The sequence below is a fragment of the Dermochelys coriacea genome, chromosome 8, assembly GCF_009764565.3.
Source record: "Dermochelys coriacea isolate rDerCor1 chromosome 8, rDerCor1.pri.v4, whole genome shotgun sequence".
Lineage (NCBI taxonomy): Eukaryota > Metazoa > Chordata > Testudines > Dermochelyidae > Dermochelys > Dermochelys coriacea.
In genome coordinates, this window is record NC_050075.1 from 33,176,757 (window position 1) to 33,194,556 (window position 17,800).

Here is a 17,800-nt window from a genome sequence, read left to right on the forward strand (position 1 = left end):
AGCTTCTCTAATAGACCTGAGAACCGGGCCCTAGGGCTGTCTCCTAGGTCTCCCATTGACTCATTTGGGCAAATAGTTCATCCCTTCTGTGCCTTTAGTTTTTTCCTTTTATCCAGTGAGGACAATGCTCCTAATCTGTGGTACTATTAGACGTAGGGCATACCTATGCTTCGAGCTGGAGGTGTGACTTCCAGCTTTAGGGGACATGCCGGCAGTAGTTCTGATTGAGTCTGTATGTGTAGCCATGGTGGCATGCGCAGCGGTAAGGGCCAGCCCCCCTGTGTACATCCCTAGCATCTTGGATGGGTATGTATTTGGGGATGCCAACCCCTCCTGCCATTTGCACTGCTATGGCAACATTTTTATTTTAGGGCACTAGATCGCTCAGAGCTAGTTGTGAGTATGTTTCCTTGATCTGGAAATTATGCCTCTAGCTTGAAGTGCAGACATGCCCTTAGTTAGCTGATATTTGTGAAGAGCTGTGAAATTCTCAGAGGAAAAGTGCCCCAAGTGCTTTTATCAATACACAAGTTGTATTGGTAAAATAAGTTCTAAATAGAGTTGGTTGGAATTTTTTTCTAAGGATAATATTGGCTTTTTGGTGAGGGAAAAAATCAAAACCACCAATATATTTCAGATGAAAAAATGAAATAGTTTGATTTGGAAATGCCTCTCTGATGCCTCATGGGAGTTGACGTTTGAGTGTCTCATGCTACTTTATAGGCTGGACTCTCTGGTAGAACTTCATCACCCATGATGCACCATGTTCTACCCTCTTGGAGAGGAGAGGCAGTTCATTGTGGGAATATCATGGATGTGACATATCATGCAAGTTGAAGTCTAGCTGGGGACTGGCCCATACAGGAGAATGGAGACATAAGTTCACCACAGCAGTCTATCCAAATAGAAATATTACAGGCTTTGGCTGAAAACGCCTCTGTTTTGGGTGTTCAGTTTTTTAACCCTAAAGACAGAAATTCTCCATGGAAGGCAGATATTTTCACTAAAACAACATAGCCTATCCAGAAACCCAGTTTTCCATTGACAAACAGTTTTGATGGCAGATTTTTGACCAGCCCTGGTTTTTAAATAGATTTACTAAGTGGGTGCAGTTTAGGTACTGCCACCCCATACTTACCATGCAGTATAGACCTGCATAGAGAGTCGCTGAGCAGTGCTCTCGCCTCTGAGCTCCTGCTGTGATTTTGAATACATTTGCTTCTTTCTGTCACATTAATTTCCCAATGTGCTTCCAAGCACAAAGAAGTGAATATGTCATTGTTAGCTCAAGACACATCCAATCCAGTCCCACTTCTAACTAGGTTGTAGAACCTGAATCTAACAACATCCTGGCTGGCAACTGACTTTGCAATAAAGAAGAGGAAACAGCAGAAAATAAATGGTGCACTATGTTTCAGCATATGCCTAAAATATCCACTCTGGAGGTGGTCTTGCAAATTTTTCTAATTGTAATTGACATAGGGGAATTTTGCCAAAACCATGGAAGCAAAGCAACTATTATTAGCTACCTTTACAAACCTGGGAAAGAGCTATCTTGGATATCCTCTTGTTGACCTTATTAACTTTCATGTCTTTTGAAGGTCACAGAGAAAATCATTAATATTCAGTTGGTTCAGTGGATGAAAGGTAATAAGTATTTCCTGCTTATCAGAGTGGGTTTTGAAAGGATTTTGAATCACTTGATTTGTTTATCTTTTGAAATCAATAAGGCCATAGTAAGAGGGATTTTGTATTTTTATTTTAAATTTGGGAAAGGCATATGATCTGTTATCTAATGAGTTTCGGGGACTCTGTTAAACTGTATGATAGGAAGCAAAAAGTCAGGAAATTCCGAAGTCCAGCTTCCAACAACAGTGTTAATTTGGCCATCTTGGGTTCTCATATATCTCCTAACACTTCATGACACCAACAATAGCATTAAACAGAAAATTAAAAATAGAAAATTCTATATTTGTAGAATATACAGGGTGCTGGATTAAAGACCAGATCTTGTACATGATTGGGCATAGTAAGGACTTCAGTGGCATTACTTACATGCTTGAACATGTGCAGGGGTGTTTGCAGACTTGTGACATAAGTGTGTGCAGGACTGAGCCCCAGTGTTGCCATCAGAATGGTGATTTTGTTGCACTTCTTGGCTATTTCCTTGATTTTTCTGAACTGTGAAACCTTAATGTTGCATTAACACAGCTTTTTTTCATTTAATATGAATGTGATCTAATCCTTAAATTATTCTTAAAATTAATTACTAACTCTAAAAGCTACTTAAATAAAAATCCTTTGTTTTTTTTAAAAGTGGACTGCACAAAGCATGTGAGAAGATACTGTAGTGTACAATCCTTTATTGTCTGGAGATGGGTAAGATGTCATCTCTAGTTTCTATGATTGTTTGCTTGAAATCAGGTTTGGGTTGAGTGGCCACAGTCTGGGTCTTTAGACAGGTAAAACAAAAGAAGCAGCTCTACTCATGGGTGAAGAGAGAGATTTCCCATGTTCAGAAATGCACACATTTCTGGTGGAGCATTTGGGATACATCACTCATTTAAAACGCTCACTGGTTTTCTAGTAGGGATATTATTTAATCTCACGCATAAACTTTTATACTGCTAGTTGTATTTTTACAATGGCTTTGTAGCTGTATATCATTACATCTTTCAGTAATAATAGGACTGTTAAATATGTATGGGACTGCTTAAAAAGAAAAAGAATACAACAATAAAATACAAAATCTGAACTTGATTCTGTCCATTTTAGTTACTAAGATTTTATTGAATATAAACAATTATTGACAATACAGTGGGTTGGAAGGATATACTGCTAGTTACTATGAGTGGCTGAAATTTGCCTTCATGGAGAAAATATTAGTGGAAAACTATTATTAGACAGTTTTGCACACCAATCTTGCAAAATGAAATAAACACAAAATTCACAATACAATGCTAGAAGGGATGTACTGTGGCTACATTTTCCCTGTGACATAGAGAATCATCTTCCAGTCTTCTGGGATTGTCCCAAATTGAAAGGTTTCTGGTCTGGTGCTAGAAAATGTTGCAAGAGTTATTTCAGTGGCTATCTCCTCACACATTCCTATTATTACAATGTTAGGAAAATGTCCTGATTTGCCAAAATTAAACAAGGGTGTAGAATTTTTTGTCACTGCAGACAACAGTGCAGTTTGGCCTGATCCTTCAAACACTTACACGTGAACTTACCTTTATGCACGTGAGCAGTCCTACTGAGAGGACTGGTCACTTAACTTTGGGTCTGAGCCAAAATCCAAAGTGGCAAAGGCTCCCACCGATACCATGTGGTTTGGATCAAGCCCTTTACATGTTAGCAGGCTCAGGGCCTATGGTTCCCAAAACAAATAACATCTGTGGAAATGTGGTTGTTGAGAAGAAAAGAGAAATGGCCATCCTTTTGAATGTGATGTTTTGCTGTACAGCAATAATAGATATTAATTAAAAAGGAAAGCTCTGAATTTTTGTTAGAGGGAGAGTAAGATGCTTAAGTTTTCAAGAGTAGCTGGTAACACAGAGATATGTTTCCATTCTCCTGTTTGTTTGTAACTGCAATAAGAATACTTTTTTTGGAAAAAAGACACTTGTCTTTAGGTGACTCGCTGTACTAAGCTTTGGTGATCAACTGATCATACATCAGCAGGCAAATATTACTGATTCATTTTTCTGGAGACTTATGAAATGGAATCTCTAGTATAGTATACAAAAATGCACCCTGTTGTCACAATAAAATGTGCTAGATGAGGTAGTACACTTGCTTTGCTGGGATACTCTGAGAGAGGCTTTCAGCAATGAGTAAAGGTTTTATTTTATTAATGAACAATATGTGACATATTGATTGTTGATTATATTGATAATCAGTGCAATGGGCCAGATTCAACCCAAACTGGCACAGCTAATTCACCCTGGTCTTGATTCAGCAAAGCAGCCCTTTTCAATAAAGCAATTAGGCACATGCTTGTCTGTAAGCAGATGCTTAAATCCCAGTGATTTCAATGATTAAGTGCTTTGCTGAATGATTGGTAGGGCTATCTCTGCCTACTCTCTGACAGGACTTCTGCCCCAGGAGAGCAGTTTTAAAGGTATGTCTTTACTGCACTTAACTCGAGTTATCTACAGTCAAATCAACTCCTCTTGAATTAGCTCATGTGAGAATGGCCCCACTGGGAAGCAACACTTCAGCTACACACAGAGTGTGTGTAAGATGCTGTAAATTGTGTAGCCCCTCCCTGAGGTGTGGCTCAAGTCTCCTGCCTGGGACTTGTTGTGTTTATGGGGAGTGGCTTCTCTCCACATATGTCTTGGGTCCTCATTGGTTCTCTTCAGTGACACCTGGTACCTCCACCCAAGGTGACTCCTTTTCACTCTCAAGGATCAGCCCATGACACAAGAGGTGCTGATCCTTGGGAACAAGAATAGTGCTACCACTGCTGGCAAGGAGTATAAATCCCCTACACAAGAAACAGTGAAGTACATCACCACAAACCCCAGCAAAGAAATGATGCACCCAAAAGTAACAATATGACAACAGAAAAGGAGTACTTGTGGTACCTTAGAGACTAACACATTTATTTGAGCATAAGCTTTCTTGAGCTACAGCTCACTTCATTGGACTGTAGCTCACGAAAGCTTATGCTCAAATAAATTTGTTAGTCTCTAAGGTGCCACAAGTACTCCTTTTCTTTTTGCGAATACAGACTAACACGGCTGCTACTCTGAAACCTGTCAATATGACAACAGGGGACTTTACTGGGACCATGAAAATAGGCTCTGGGGAAGGAAAGGGTTAAGGTTAACTAATCTTTAACATCAACAACTCAACATGTTTCCCACCTCCCAACACTCTCAGCACTTTCCAGCCCCTAGATCTCTGGCCTGCAGTCCCGTGGAGGGCACAGCTGGATCTCAGTAACTGGCACCGGGTTGGATCACTGCCACTTTTGATGCTGGTCTCTGCAGGGCTGGCACTATCTGACCCATGCACTAGATCCCACAGCAGTTCAAAGATCCCCTTTGTGGGAGTTAATCAGAGACTCCCTTAGCTGTTCTGCTTCTCTTGCAGTTCCCAGGCTCAAAACTGAAACAAAATCTACACTATCTGTATCAGGCTGAGCCATGTCACCCTTGAGGCAGCCTTCCTATTGGCCTCATATGGAGTATTTAGTCCATTCTGTCCCCACCCCGGACTCCAAGCATGCATGAAATGGTAGTCCACAGAGCAGGACCCCCCTAGAGGCTCAGCCCAAATGGGGGTTACATTTGTACTATAACCCGCTATAGCCTATACCCACTGACAGGCAGGCCAATTCAAGATAAAAGCACCAGCCCGCTCAGATTAAGGATTTGTATGTGTGGATGGGACTCAAATTAATCCTGCAATGAAGACAAGCGCTAAGATGTGGTGGAGCCCTGCTGAAGGAGGCTATGGCAGAGGCAAGCAACTTAACTTCTTTCTGTTGCAGTTTTCAGGGTCGGCAGGTTTGTATAATTTATGGTGGTGCCCAGAACGGGTCCAAGTCCTGCCCCCCCACCTGCATATTGGTGCACATAACAGAATGAATGGGGTAGGGCCGAGGGGTTTGGAGTATGGGAGGGGGCTCAGGGCTGGGACAGGGGGTTGGGGTGAGAGAGGATGAGAGATCTGGCTGGGGCTGGGGATCAGGGGTTTTGGGTGTGGGAGTGGCTCAGGGCAAGGGCAGAGAGTTTGGGTGTGGGGATGAGGGCTGTGGGGTGGGGATAGGGATGAGGGGTTCACAGTGCAGGAGGGGGCTCAGGGTTGGGGCAGAGGGTTGAGGTGCGGGGGGGATGAGGGCTCTGGTTGGGGGTGCAGATTCTGGGGTGGGGTAGGGCTGTGGATGAGGAATTTGGGGTGCAGGCAGCTGCCTAGGGACTGGGGCCAGAGAGAAGGACTCCACAGTCCCCACAGCCCTCTCCCCGCCAGCAGCACACTCACCCAGCACCGTCACTGCACGTGCTCTTAGGGACCGAGCCCCTCTCAGATCCAGGAAGCCCTCTTGCCTCCCTGTGATGGGTGCCGGGGGTGGGGGAGGGATGCCATCACGAGTATGCCTCCTCCCTCCACAAGTGATGGCTGCCGCCGGTACCACTCCCTTTTGTAGCCGGCAGCGGCCGGCGATGGAGCACAGCATGGAGCAGCAGGGCAGACGCTCACTACCCAGGGCGCAGGAAGGGATGCTCCCAGGAAGGTGCACAGGGGCAGCAGGCGGGGCCGGGGGAGGTGTGCGGGGGCGGCAGGTGGAGCCAGGGGAGAGACCCAGTCCCAAATATTGGTGGAGCTGGGCCCTCGGGCCCTGAATTTGCTAGAGCACGGGTACCAGGGGACCATATAACTCATTGCCCCTGGCAGTTTCCCCATCATTCCAGGAGTGCTGTGAGGGTTAATTAGCTGAAGAGTAGTATGGAAATATTAATTTAAGGCCCCAATCTTGAAATCTACTATATGCAGACTGATCCTTACACCCAGGCAGACTCTTATTACAACCAATATGACTCCATACACAGACAAGGGTCTGCCCCTGCAGTTGAGACTACAGGGACAGTGCCCAAGTATTGTCATTATTAGGCATATAGATGACCTTAAATCTGGATTTAATTAATTTGGTATTTTGTATTTATTAGAAACATCTCCCAGCTTCCTCTTCTAAATTTGAGAGAAGAACTCTGCTGTAAGGGGATAACAACAGAGGCCCTAATCCTTCAAAGATTTATGCATGTACTTACTTTTAAACTCAGTGACTAAACCCATTGATTATAGGACTATCAATACGACTACCCACAGTGCATAAAATAACTCATATGTACAAGTCTCTGCAGGATCAGGGCCTATAATACTCCCAGTGACCTGTACATATTGTTTAAGGAGACTGGGAAGCAGTTATGGTTTCTCGCCATGTGAGTTTATGGGCTAGTGAATAGGGAAACACACTACTGATGTAGAAATCAAACATAACCAAGGTAAAGTGGGGGTGAAGCTATGCCAACATAATAGGTATTTTTGATGTGATGGTACAGTCCAAATTTGGCTTGGCAAATTTGTGGCCTTTGTGAATGGAAGTCTCCCCCCCAAATCCCACCTTTTTATTTTTTCTAGAAAAATCTGCAACTCATTAACGTGGTGAAAACAATGCAACAATGCAATCTTGATTGTAAAATCTCTTTTAAATCTTAATATTATGGAGCCAAAGTCTTTACTGCAAAGCCCCTTGCTTTTGTGGTGTGAGGCAGAGTGTCAACATTATTTGAACATCTCTTTTTTGGTAGTTTATTTTCCTTTGTTAGAAGTTTCATTTGAGTGAGTGGGGTGGGAAAGAATAAGAAGAAAGGGAAATGGGCTATTGACAGTGCAGGCCTAATCTTGCTCATTTTACTCTCACACATAGCCCCTATGATTTGGGTGAGTATGATGAGCAGGACTTGATTAGTTCATGGTGGGAAGATCCTTTATCCTTGTGTACTGTATAGCATGTGGATGAGCCTGCTATTTCTGATGTTGCTTTTTAATCTGCAGGACATTGCTTCTTGCTGTTCCGTTTTCTGAGAGTGGAAATTTTTGCTATTGTTAGTTGAATAATTCCTTCATTGAGTTTGTTACCTTGAATGGGAATGGGACAGAATTGGGGCTTACCTAACCTTACCTAATTGGGGCTTTTCCTTCATGAGTGGCATCCCTCTGGTACATACTTGCTCCTTTTCTCTTTGATTTATACATGAATTCTACTGTTTCCAAGGTAGAAGGACCAGAATTTTATGGCCCAAATCTATTAGGCACAGAAGTAGCATTTCTCCTTTGGCTGAAAATCACCCTATTGTAGAGGGACAGCACAATGCCTGACCATCACTAAATTCTCACTTGTGTCCTCTTTTGCTGTAAATTTCACCCCACATGCAGGTGGTCCATAGTTTAGTTCATTAGATCCCACTGACACCAGAGAATTTAGCCAATAAACTTTGAACATTGTTTGCCTTGGCCAAACTAAAAGGCACCAATATAAAGTAGGGTTTTTTAGTGGCTCAAGAGTTCTATGCTTCTTTTGCTTGGTAGATGATAATATGCCAGGCTCTCTTAATTTATTCTCATTTGAGGGTAATCTGCCATCGAAATATAGTCTATGTCTCATGGGTAGACTCAAACAAAAGGTAAAAAAGGCTCCTCTGGGTATCATTAGATTTAGATACCAGATTGATTTCTATTTTTTGCCAGCTACTTCTCAGGTATTTGAAACTTGAATTAATGTAGGTAATTAATGTCTGGGGCTGAAGTGTTAAAGGGGCCTTGATGATACTTCCTCTCTGAAACCCATTCAGAAAGGCCTTCTCAAGAAAGTTCTTGGTTGACTAGTCATCTGATTTATACTGAGTTGGGATGTCTCTAACTGGAGGCAGAAATTGGTCTATGCTTTGGCAAACATGGGAAAACGTAAGCTAATGCTGGATGCTAGATCTCCAGAAAGGTGTCTGCTGCCAAAGGGAGCTGTTAGTTCTTTAAAGCTGCAGTTAACTAAGGTTAGTTTGACTCAAAGAGCCAAAGGCCATAAAAATGGTGGAAAATGGCTAAGCAGAGGAATCCTGCTGATAAGAGCTCACTCTGGAAAGCCTGCTCTTGCCCTCTGGGCCAAGTGGCCTTGTTCTCAGATAGCCAGTTGATCTGGGAAGCTCAAGCAGATGCACAGAAATAGACCTTATGCAATCAACTGACTCTACTTTACTTTTAAATTGGCAGAACTGTTTAAAGTGCTACTCTGAAAAGCAGATTTTTCTAACTCAACAGATTTTTCTCCCTGTGTGTATTTAGAGCCAGATCTATTGACTATAGTGACAAAAATAGGGATTTTTCTTCCTTTTTAATGAAGTTGGCATTGCAGAACCAGCACAGCTATTGGAGCTGGAGCTGGGATTCTTCCTTGTGCATTATCAGAATTGTTTACTCTGTTCCAATTACAGATCCAATCACTCACACTTGTGTAAGCCCTTTGGCAGTGGTGGAGCCTACCCAGGTATTCATGAGCTCATCATTTGAAGACCATGGCATTGTTCAGGTTTAAATCAGGACAGAATTGAGACTGCAGGAGAATGATACATGAGAAGAAAGAAGCCCAGTTTCTTTGTCAGCACCTAGGTAGAACTTTACTCGGAGCACCTGATCGTGCAGCCTTTATCCACATTACCACCAATGAAGTCAAGCCACAGTAGACTATTTCTGTGTGATGTGCTCTTTGGCAGGCTTGATTTGTTTTCTTCGTAGGCAAGATGCTGTATCTGTTTCATGGTCTATTGTCTCTCTCTTTTCATCAGATGTTTGTTGCCGAGGAGAATGTGGATTTTCGGATACACGTAGAGAATCAGACACGAGCAAGGGACGATGTGAGCAGGAAGCAGCTTAGACTCTACCAGCTGTACAGCAGGACGAGTGGGAAACACATCCAAGTTCTAGGCAGGAGGATCAGTGCCAAGGGGGAAGATGGAGACAAATATGGTAAGAATATTAACTGTGACCCATTCAGGGCCAGTACAAAGGTTTGAAATGAATGTGTTTGGGTGAGAACAAGTGGGAAGATGGGTCACAGCCTTGCACTAGAACGGGCTACCTGTATCTTAGCTTATTCAAGGGGTGCATCAGAAAAAGGAAGCTGTGAAATTGAATTAGAAAAGCTGTTTGTCCTGAAACCCTTTGAGATGTCTTTGGCAAAGATGCTTCCAATCATCTTGATGCAGACCCCCTCACTAGCAGGAATTTAGAATTGGATACTGTAAAGTACTGAGTGCTGCTCCCAGCTCCCACTCAAATAAATTGGAGTCAAGAGAAATTTAAGCATCTTGCAGGATGAGATCCAGGGAATCAAAGAGCCCATCATTCTAGTTTCCTGTGAATGCACCACTCAGTCTAGCAAAATACACAACTGCATCGTATCAAAAGGAAAATGGAAGCGTTTTATGAAACTTCATCTGTGTAATCCCATTTCTTTCTCTCTTCTGAACACTGCATGTTGTACCTCATTGACTGTTGCCCTATGGTTTGGCCATTGGTTGATATGTCACTGCAGAAATTCATGAGCATATATTGCCTCTTACTGTGTATGATTTACATACGAGCTTGGGAATGTAGAGTGAAGGGGGAACTTTTTGAAAATAATTCTCTCTCAGGGAACTGCAAACATTAACGTGCAGTACATGCCTGGCATAGAGGTGTGCCACACAGAGACGGCCTCTGCCAGTGTGCAAGGAGCATATAAAGCAGGGCAGGATAAGGCCTGTGTGCTAATTGTGCCACTGGAGAAATAGATCAGAAATAGCTGATCTGTGTGAAAATGACCCCTCTGGTATTGCCAAAGCCCTAGTTTGTTCTACAGCATGCCCTTTACATAGCTAAGAAAGGCCAGGCGGGTTGGCTTCTAGATGTTGACCTTTGTTTTTCCAACGTTTCTAAGTAATATGGGGTGGAGAAGACCATTTGGTTGCTGATTTTAGGCCATTAGGCTGCTTTTGTCATGTTTCTGTCCCTTTTATGCCTGCACAGTCAACATAAATACTCCTCCCAGGCCCCAGGATGGGGAATAAATTCCAGAAGAGGAGGATGCTGAAGTCCCATAGGGAACTAGGCAGTGGCCAGGAGGACCAATCCTGGACCTGCACCAAGTGAATGGCAGCATGGAACCCTGCCTTTTTGGGGTCCCCTTCTGTCATGTGCTGAGGTGCTTCTCCCTCAATGACTTGCTGCAGCCCACCCAACTTGGAAGCCCAGTCCACTCCCAGTTGCTGAAAAACTCCTTACCACCCTTGTTGTGACAGCCCCCCCACCCCCAGACCCATTTATTCCAGTTGATAAAACCCTCTTTCATCATCCTAATAACAAGCCTCCATGACCAGCTCCAAACCCCTCCCACCTCCAGACCGGCTGTAAGGGTTGTGGAAACCTGCTCACCATCACACGTGGCACAGGGACACTTAAAGCTTGATAATTCATGTGGCAGTGAGTGGGGCCTTAGATGCAGGATGTGGCCCCTACCAGTAGCTGTGATAATGGAGTGGAGAGATGTCAGAGTCAGGGATATGGACAACCATCTGTGCAACAGCCAACGCTGACTACCAAGGCGATGGCATAGAATTAATTATTTTCCATAAACGCCCCCAGAGGCTTTGTTAAGGCATCACCTCTAATCAGGACCAGTGATAGACCTAACGCAGGACCCTGGATCTGAACACTCTTGAACTTTGGAACCAGATCTGAAAGTTGTTGGTCAGGTGTATCTCTAACACAGAGTCTGGAGGACACTTTTGTCTCACACCTATTGGTTGACCCTTTCTCCTGCTCCACATCCTCTCTTCTTCCTCCTTTTGGAGTATAATTTTCATCATCTCTGAATTGGACCCACTGAGTCAAAGTCAGGATTAGATTTTGGGAATCCCAGATTCCCAATCCCATGCTCGTTCCTCTAGGGCACACTGCCTGTCTTGGACTATGCTGCCTTTCATAGGGTGAAACTCTCTTCCACCTCATGCATTGGTCAACATAGAGCGAGGCAATAACATTGGCAATGGATGTAAAAGAGAGTCACAGTGTTGCAGGGAGAGTGGGAACCTGTCTGAGAAGTTGCAACAAAGGAAAAGGTGCCCGAGCATATGAAATAGAGTCAGCTCCAAAGGCTGCTGCTGCAGGCACAAGTCTAGAGAAGGGGAAGGAAGTGTGTGGGAATCACATCTGGAACACTGTATAATATGGTGTGTTTTCCACAGGTGCCTCCAAACACTGAAGTATCACTTCAGAGAGGATGCAGGCTGGTGGGTAGGTGGGGGTAGTCTTCCCTAACCTGAGAGTTTGAACCCTTTATCTGCCTCTTCCAGATAACACTCAAACTCCCCAGTTGCTGTGTCACTCTTTAGATGGGACGGCGGTTTAGGACTTAGTCTTCAAGCGAAGAGATGACCTTTCTTTCTGAATATCCAGCATCCAAATAATTCATTACAAGGGTCGGGGGCGGAAGCGTTATTTGGGTTTTCAGGAAAGGGAGAGTTGGCTGTTTTATTGCAGGCCGTACTGTCTTGTGCAAACTTTCCTTGCCTCTTAGCTAAAGAGGATGCACAGAAATGGAGTCAAAATGAGGTCCCAGGCAGTGCCGTGGTAGTTTCAGAGCTCATAGACTTGGTGATCACTACAGCACAATTTCATGCAGCTTCAGATCAGTAAAATAACAAACCGTAATGTGTATTGGACAGCTGCTGTAGGAAGAAACCAAGATCTAAATGGAGGAAGTATGGCAGCCCAACCACCTGATATGCGTATGCATATGCTATTTGTGAGGACAAATACAAGTTCTGAGGTCCATAAAATAGCTAATGTAATAATCTGGGAATTCAATTTTGGGTTTGTGCAAAGCGGCCTTAGCTCTGAGGCCAGGATCTGGCCCCATGTGTCTGATTTATTAAACAGAAAATTAAGTCTGTTAATAGAATTAATTGAGTCTGTTTAATCCTTTTAGTTGGATGGATTTTATTATCCCTTCTCAAACCTATGAAAATCCATTTTAACAGATAAATCAATTATCAGACTAAATTAAATCTGATACAATGTCTACTGCTTTCAGAAACCCTAATTAATCTAAATATACTTACCTATCTCACTGATGGTGGTGTTGGGGGGTGAGGCTTAATTGCTGTTCCTAAAGTGCTCTGATATCCTCAGATAAAAGACGATATATATGAAAAATACTGTCTCTTTTCTTAACCTACCACAAATTAATGAAAGACTGACAATCTGTTTACAGATTACACATTTATTTTGGATCCTTTAATCTATTCTGATGTAGTCTGCTCTGGCCCAGAAAAAACAATATTCTTGTTACAAACTTATTACTACTTTCCCAGGTGTCTAAGTGGTTCTTTTCATTCAGAAAATGAAATGGGCTGGAAGGAGGGGAGGGAAGAAGGACTTGGAACCTTTATATTCTAGCTCAGATAAATGGTACAGATAGGCGAGATAGAGATCAGTGACCTGAAACACTAGAGCCTTTCATTTATTTTCATTTCACAAAAGGCAGAAGACATTCTATACTGTTTGTTCACTATCTTTGTGTCCGGTTCACTTGGTTGGATGGAGCTCTCTAGAATGGGTGAAGGCACTTTGGTTCATTTGTACTTCACAGCTGTGTGATTTTGTTTTAAAGTATATTTTTCACAGTCTAAGGTTGTACCGGATGGGGTGTGTGTGCGTGTGTGTGTGTGTGTGTTTAAAGTTAATCCAGGAGAAGTGATTTCCCCATCCTTCACTGTTGTGTGGCATGTTTGCCACCAGTTGTCCCCTTGGCTGATGCGTTCCTCCCCAGAGATGGCAGTATTTCAGTGGTGGGTGACTTCTGGCCAGATCACGGCCTTGCACCACTTAAGACATAAAAATAGAGGCTTAAGTGAGACCTTGTGCTGGCCCTCTAACCTGGGATTAATTTTACTCATAGTGAGTAAATTGGTTTAGGATTCTTAAGGATGGAAGGTGCTATATGTAGGTTTATTATTACTATTTTATTATAATTTGTTATTAGAGGGTATTTTTCTCTAAAGCACAATCATGCCAGTATTGTACAAGCATGACCCTTGTCAAAATATTCCACAGGAATAACCCCAACACTCCAGTTTACAATAGTGTTTTGGGCTAGTGTAGTAATCTCCTTTATAATTGGGGAGAGCACCAGAAGTGAGGAGCCCCCTCATCCTAAACTGTCTTTCAGTTTCCAGGCCCTTCACCTTTAGACTTCTAGCCTCTCTGAGGACCTGATCCCAAGCCCGTTAAAGTCCATTGAAAGACCCTCGCTGACCTCCTTGGGTTTTGGATCAAGCCCTAGTTGCCTGTGAGAAAAGATGGGCTATACATTGTTCACAGAATATTAACAAGTCTGAGCCCTGGCAGATCCTGTCCAGAAGCAAATTCCAGAGACAAGGAGAATGCCCTGTGTCAGTAGCTCCCTCGCTTATCAAGGAGGATCATCTCCAGTGTCTCCACTCACATCATCTATGGCATTATGACCCAGGGAGAGAGTCAGTCTCTCCGGTATTCAGGTCTCGAATCCTAAAGGTTAAATCTGGCACCAGTATACCACCTGGAAACTTATGTGGAGCCAGAGCAACTCTGAGTATCGGTGCTATATCCCCTGTGTGATGGACCACTCAGCTGTGATCACTGCATTCAGTAGTAGCTTGAGCTTCCAGTTGGTGCCGGTATACAAGCCCATGTAGAGTATCTTATAGCAGTCTAGACATCAGACACAATCCTTCCCTGCTGGAGACTTCATTTGTGGAGTAGGTGGGCTCAGTGCTTGGGGGAGGGGGAGAAGGGTGTGAAAGTAGTAGTATAGTAAAGTAGCCTCCTGTAATTGTTGAATTCTTTCTTAGGTTTCAGTCAGCCTGTGCTCTCTGAAATTAACAAGCTGATGTAGCAGTTCTTTGGGCTTGGCAGTCTGACAGCTAGCCTAGAACTCTCTCAACTCATTTCACTAATGACTCCCATTTGTTCTCTCTCAAAGCCTGGAAACAATGCAAAATACCAGTGCCATTGTTCCATGTCTAGCAAGTCATTCCTTCCCTTCAATATCTCTGGCACCTTAAAAGCAAGTTGCCTTGGGAAAACCCATTAACCCTTTCCCTTCCTACTGTAGTTTATACTGATTGTGGTTCCCTTGGAAATGGGAGGAAGAAAAACAAACCTCCTTTCAGTGCCCGGAAGGCACAGAGTAAAAGTGTTTACCTATAAGCAAGGGGGAGATATCCCAAGCAGTTACTGTGGCTAGTTAAACACAGACATCTTTCCACAAGCATCAGTTACAAACATGCCATTTAGAAATCTGCTTTGTTTCCCAGGTATAGGCAAAAGGACCTACCTATCATGGTACAGATCCTCAAATATCCTGAATAAATTGTGATTTGCTCTGTAATTTATTCAGTCAAAACATCAGGATGGCTGTTTCCTATTTAAACTACGTATTGCTGTCCCCAGTCTCTTGCCATTACAGTTTTGACACGACAACAAGACAAATAATTTTTCAGAAAGACCTTTTATCTTCTAAACCATTTATTTTCGCTTACTTGGCCTGGGGGCAGAGCTGACCTCGGTGTAGTGATGATCATTCACCATGGCAGCTGTACAGTCATACAGGGCTGTGTGATTGGGCTAAGCCAGGGACGCCTTCGCTGTCCAGCTGCTGTGTTGTCTCCCCCCGTACCCCCCAACATCTCCTTATCATTCTCTGTGTGTGATTGTCTCCCCTTCTAATTTGGGTGGAGCAGGCGTCCAGTGGCAAAGTTTTCCTTTGAAAGCAGGCGAGGATACACCACGAGTGACAGAGCAGCTGGATGAATTGGAAATATTGTGAGCAGACTGGCTGCTTTGTTGAACCACTAATAGTAACTCTGGAGCCAAGCCTCCCAGGGTTCTGTGGGCTATGAGAGAGCTGGGTGATAGTCACCTTAGATTCTAGTCTGGAAGGTTCAGTAACTGTTTGAAATATATTGTAATTGTTTTATTTGAGCCATCTGTACATTGAAGGGTTGTGTGTACGTGGGTGTATGCATGTGTTTGCTGTGATCTGCATTTGTGCCCAGGTCGTGGGAGCTCTACTCAGGAAAGATGAGGAATAAAAAAGCAAAACCCAGGCTATGAAAATCTGTTTCAACCAGTTTCAGAGTAGCAACCAGTGAATTTTCAGCAGGCCCTTCCACAGACATCCACAATATTTGTCACTTCAAAGTCTAGCATACAATGTGTGCACAATGGTTAATTCCATATCTGACAACCCAGATGCAGTCCACCTGTTTTGTGTGCAAATGTAGACGTGAGCCTTGATGTCCTCTCCCCCGCTCCTGCCTGAAAAGTGACCAATCACTTTGGGTTCCTCACTTCTGAGCTCAACTTGAGAGACCTTAAACAGTCCTGCTTTTCAAAGAGCGGGTCCTCAGCACTTTCTGAAAATCAGGCCCCTTTTAAGGTGTCTCTAGTTGGACATCCAAAAATGGAGGCACACAAAATCACTAGTCACTTTTGAAAATGTAGGCCTTTATGCCTACAGATATATTAGGTCCCCACAAATAGTGAAAGTGCAGTGTTTAGAGACCTCCCTGAGAATTTGGCAGGTAAAGTTTTAACATGGGGAGTGTCAATGAAAGATCTTTATTTTCATACAAGTTATTAAAGGGTTTTCCTGTCGGTTAACTCTCTCTCTCTCTCTCTCTCTCTCTCTCTCTCTCTCTCTCTCTCTCTCTCTCTCTCTGTGTGTGTGTGTGTGTGTGTGTGTGTGTGTGTTTATAATTCTATACTGTGATTTAAGTGTTCCCATTAGAAATGTAGAATAGGAAACAGGATCCCATCTGTGAGCAATTTAAGAGGAAGTGAGACAATGGAGTCAATTGCTACTCCAGTTTAGATAATCAATACAAATATTATTAGTATAGTGATTTATCTTTCTAGGCACTTTATGAAAATGTGAATGCCAGACCCTGAAGACAAGGCAATATAATATTATCTGTTCCTGCTTTCCTGTGATTAAGCTTTCCTTCCACAGAGCTTGTGCAGCTGCCTTTCTACATGTTTTTCCCTAGCTGTGGTGAAACATTGGCGAAACAAAGTTAGGGTTCTCTCTGTTTTTGCTGATTCTGAGAGGAATTCTGTGTATGTTGGTACAAAAATGACATTATCATTTTATGCAGGATACAGTGGTGTGTTAGTCAATTAATGGGAGCCTCCAAAATCTTGGAGACAATCTTTTTCATTGTTTTAAGCTTTGGTATTTTCAGGATCACAAAAGAGTGATTCTCCCGTATAAAGGCAGAGAGCGCTTAAATCTTGTGTTTATCGAGTTCTGGTGAGTCTTTCTACCTAGGTATTTATATCAAGCCTAGAACTGTGGTATCTGACTGATTTTCTGTATGCTAAATCATTTGAGACAGTGCTAAATTGAAGTAGGTTCTTGTAATTGCTGAGACATGGCTAAATGTGCCCTGAAAATAGAGCTGGCCAACATTTGTGGAATGAGAAGGTTTTTAGCCCGCAAAATGGCCTTTTTTTCCAAAAATGATTTTTTTTAAATAACTGATTCATCTCAACATTTTTTATTTTTATGAAACTTGTAGTGCCTTTTTTATTTAAAAATAAATAAATAAATAAATGGGGGAGGGGAGATTTTTATCGAAAATATTACCTAAAAGCTTATTGAAATGTTCCTTTTACTGCAAACCTGGTCTTCAGTAAATGAAAAATATCATTGATTATTTGGATAATGGTTTCAATAAAGTATCGGGATAGCCGTGTTAGTCTGTATCCACAAAAACAACAGGGAGTCCGGTGGCACCTTAAAGACTAACAGATTTATTTGGGCATAAGCTTTTGTGGGTAAAAACCCCACTTCTTCAGATGCATCAGAAGAAGTGGGTTTTTTACCCAGGAAAGCTTATACCCAAATAAATCTGTTAGTCTTTCAGGTGCACCGGACTCCCTGTTGTTTTTGTGGTTTCAATAAAAAATTTCCTCTACAATTTTGCTCAACATTTTAAAACAATGAAAAATTGTTTCAAATCCTTTTGAAATGAAAACAACTTTGAAATTCCAACATTTTTCATGGAAACAGATTTTAATGTTTTAAGAGAGGAAGGATGAGGAGTGGCTGGGATGGTATGCTGGGATCCAAGAGTTCTAAGTTCAATTCCCAGCTTTGAAACAGACTTCCTGTGTGACCTTGGGCAAGTCACTTACTCTTGCTGTATCT

General features: G+C 42.8%; 1 protein-coding gene across 1 annotated transcript in view; it reads left to right on the forward strand.

Annotated features, from left to right (window-relative positions):
- Window positions 1-17,800, forward strand: part of FGF18 (fibroblast growth factor 18) — a 111,474-nt gene that overhangs the window by 39,235 nt on the left and 54,439 nt on the right. The window contains exon 3 of the mRNA XM_038413816.2: window positions 9,354-9,534. Within this exon, the coding sequence (XP_038269744.1) occupies window positions 9,354-9,534 (181 nt within the window). The remainder of the gene's footprint in view (window positions 1-9,353; window positions 9,535-17,800) is intronic.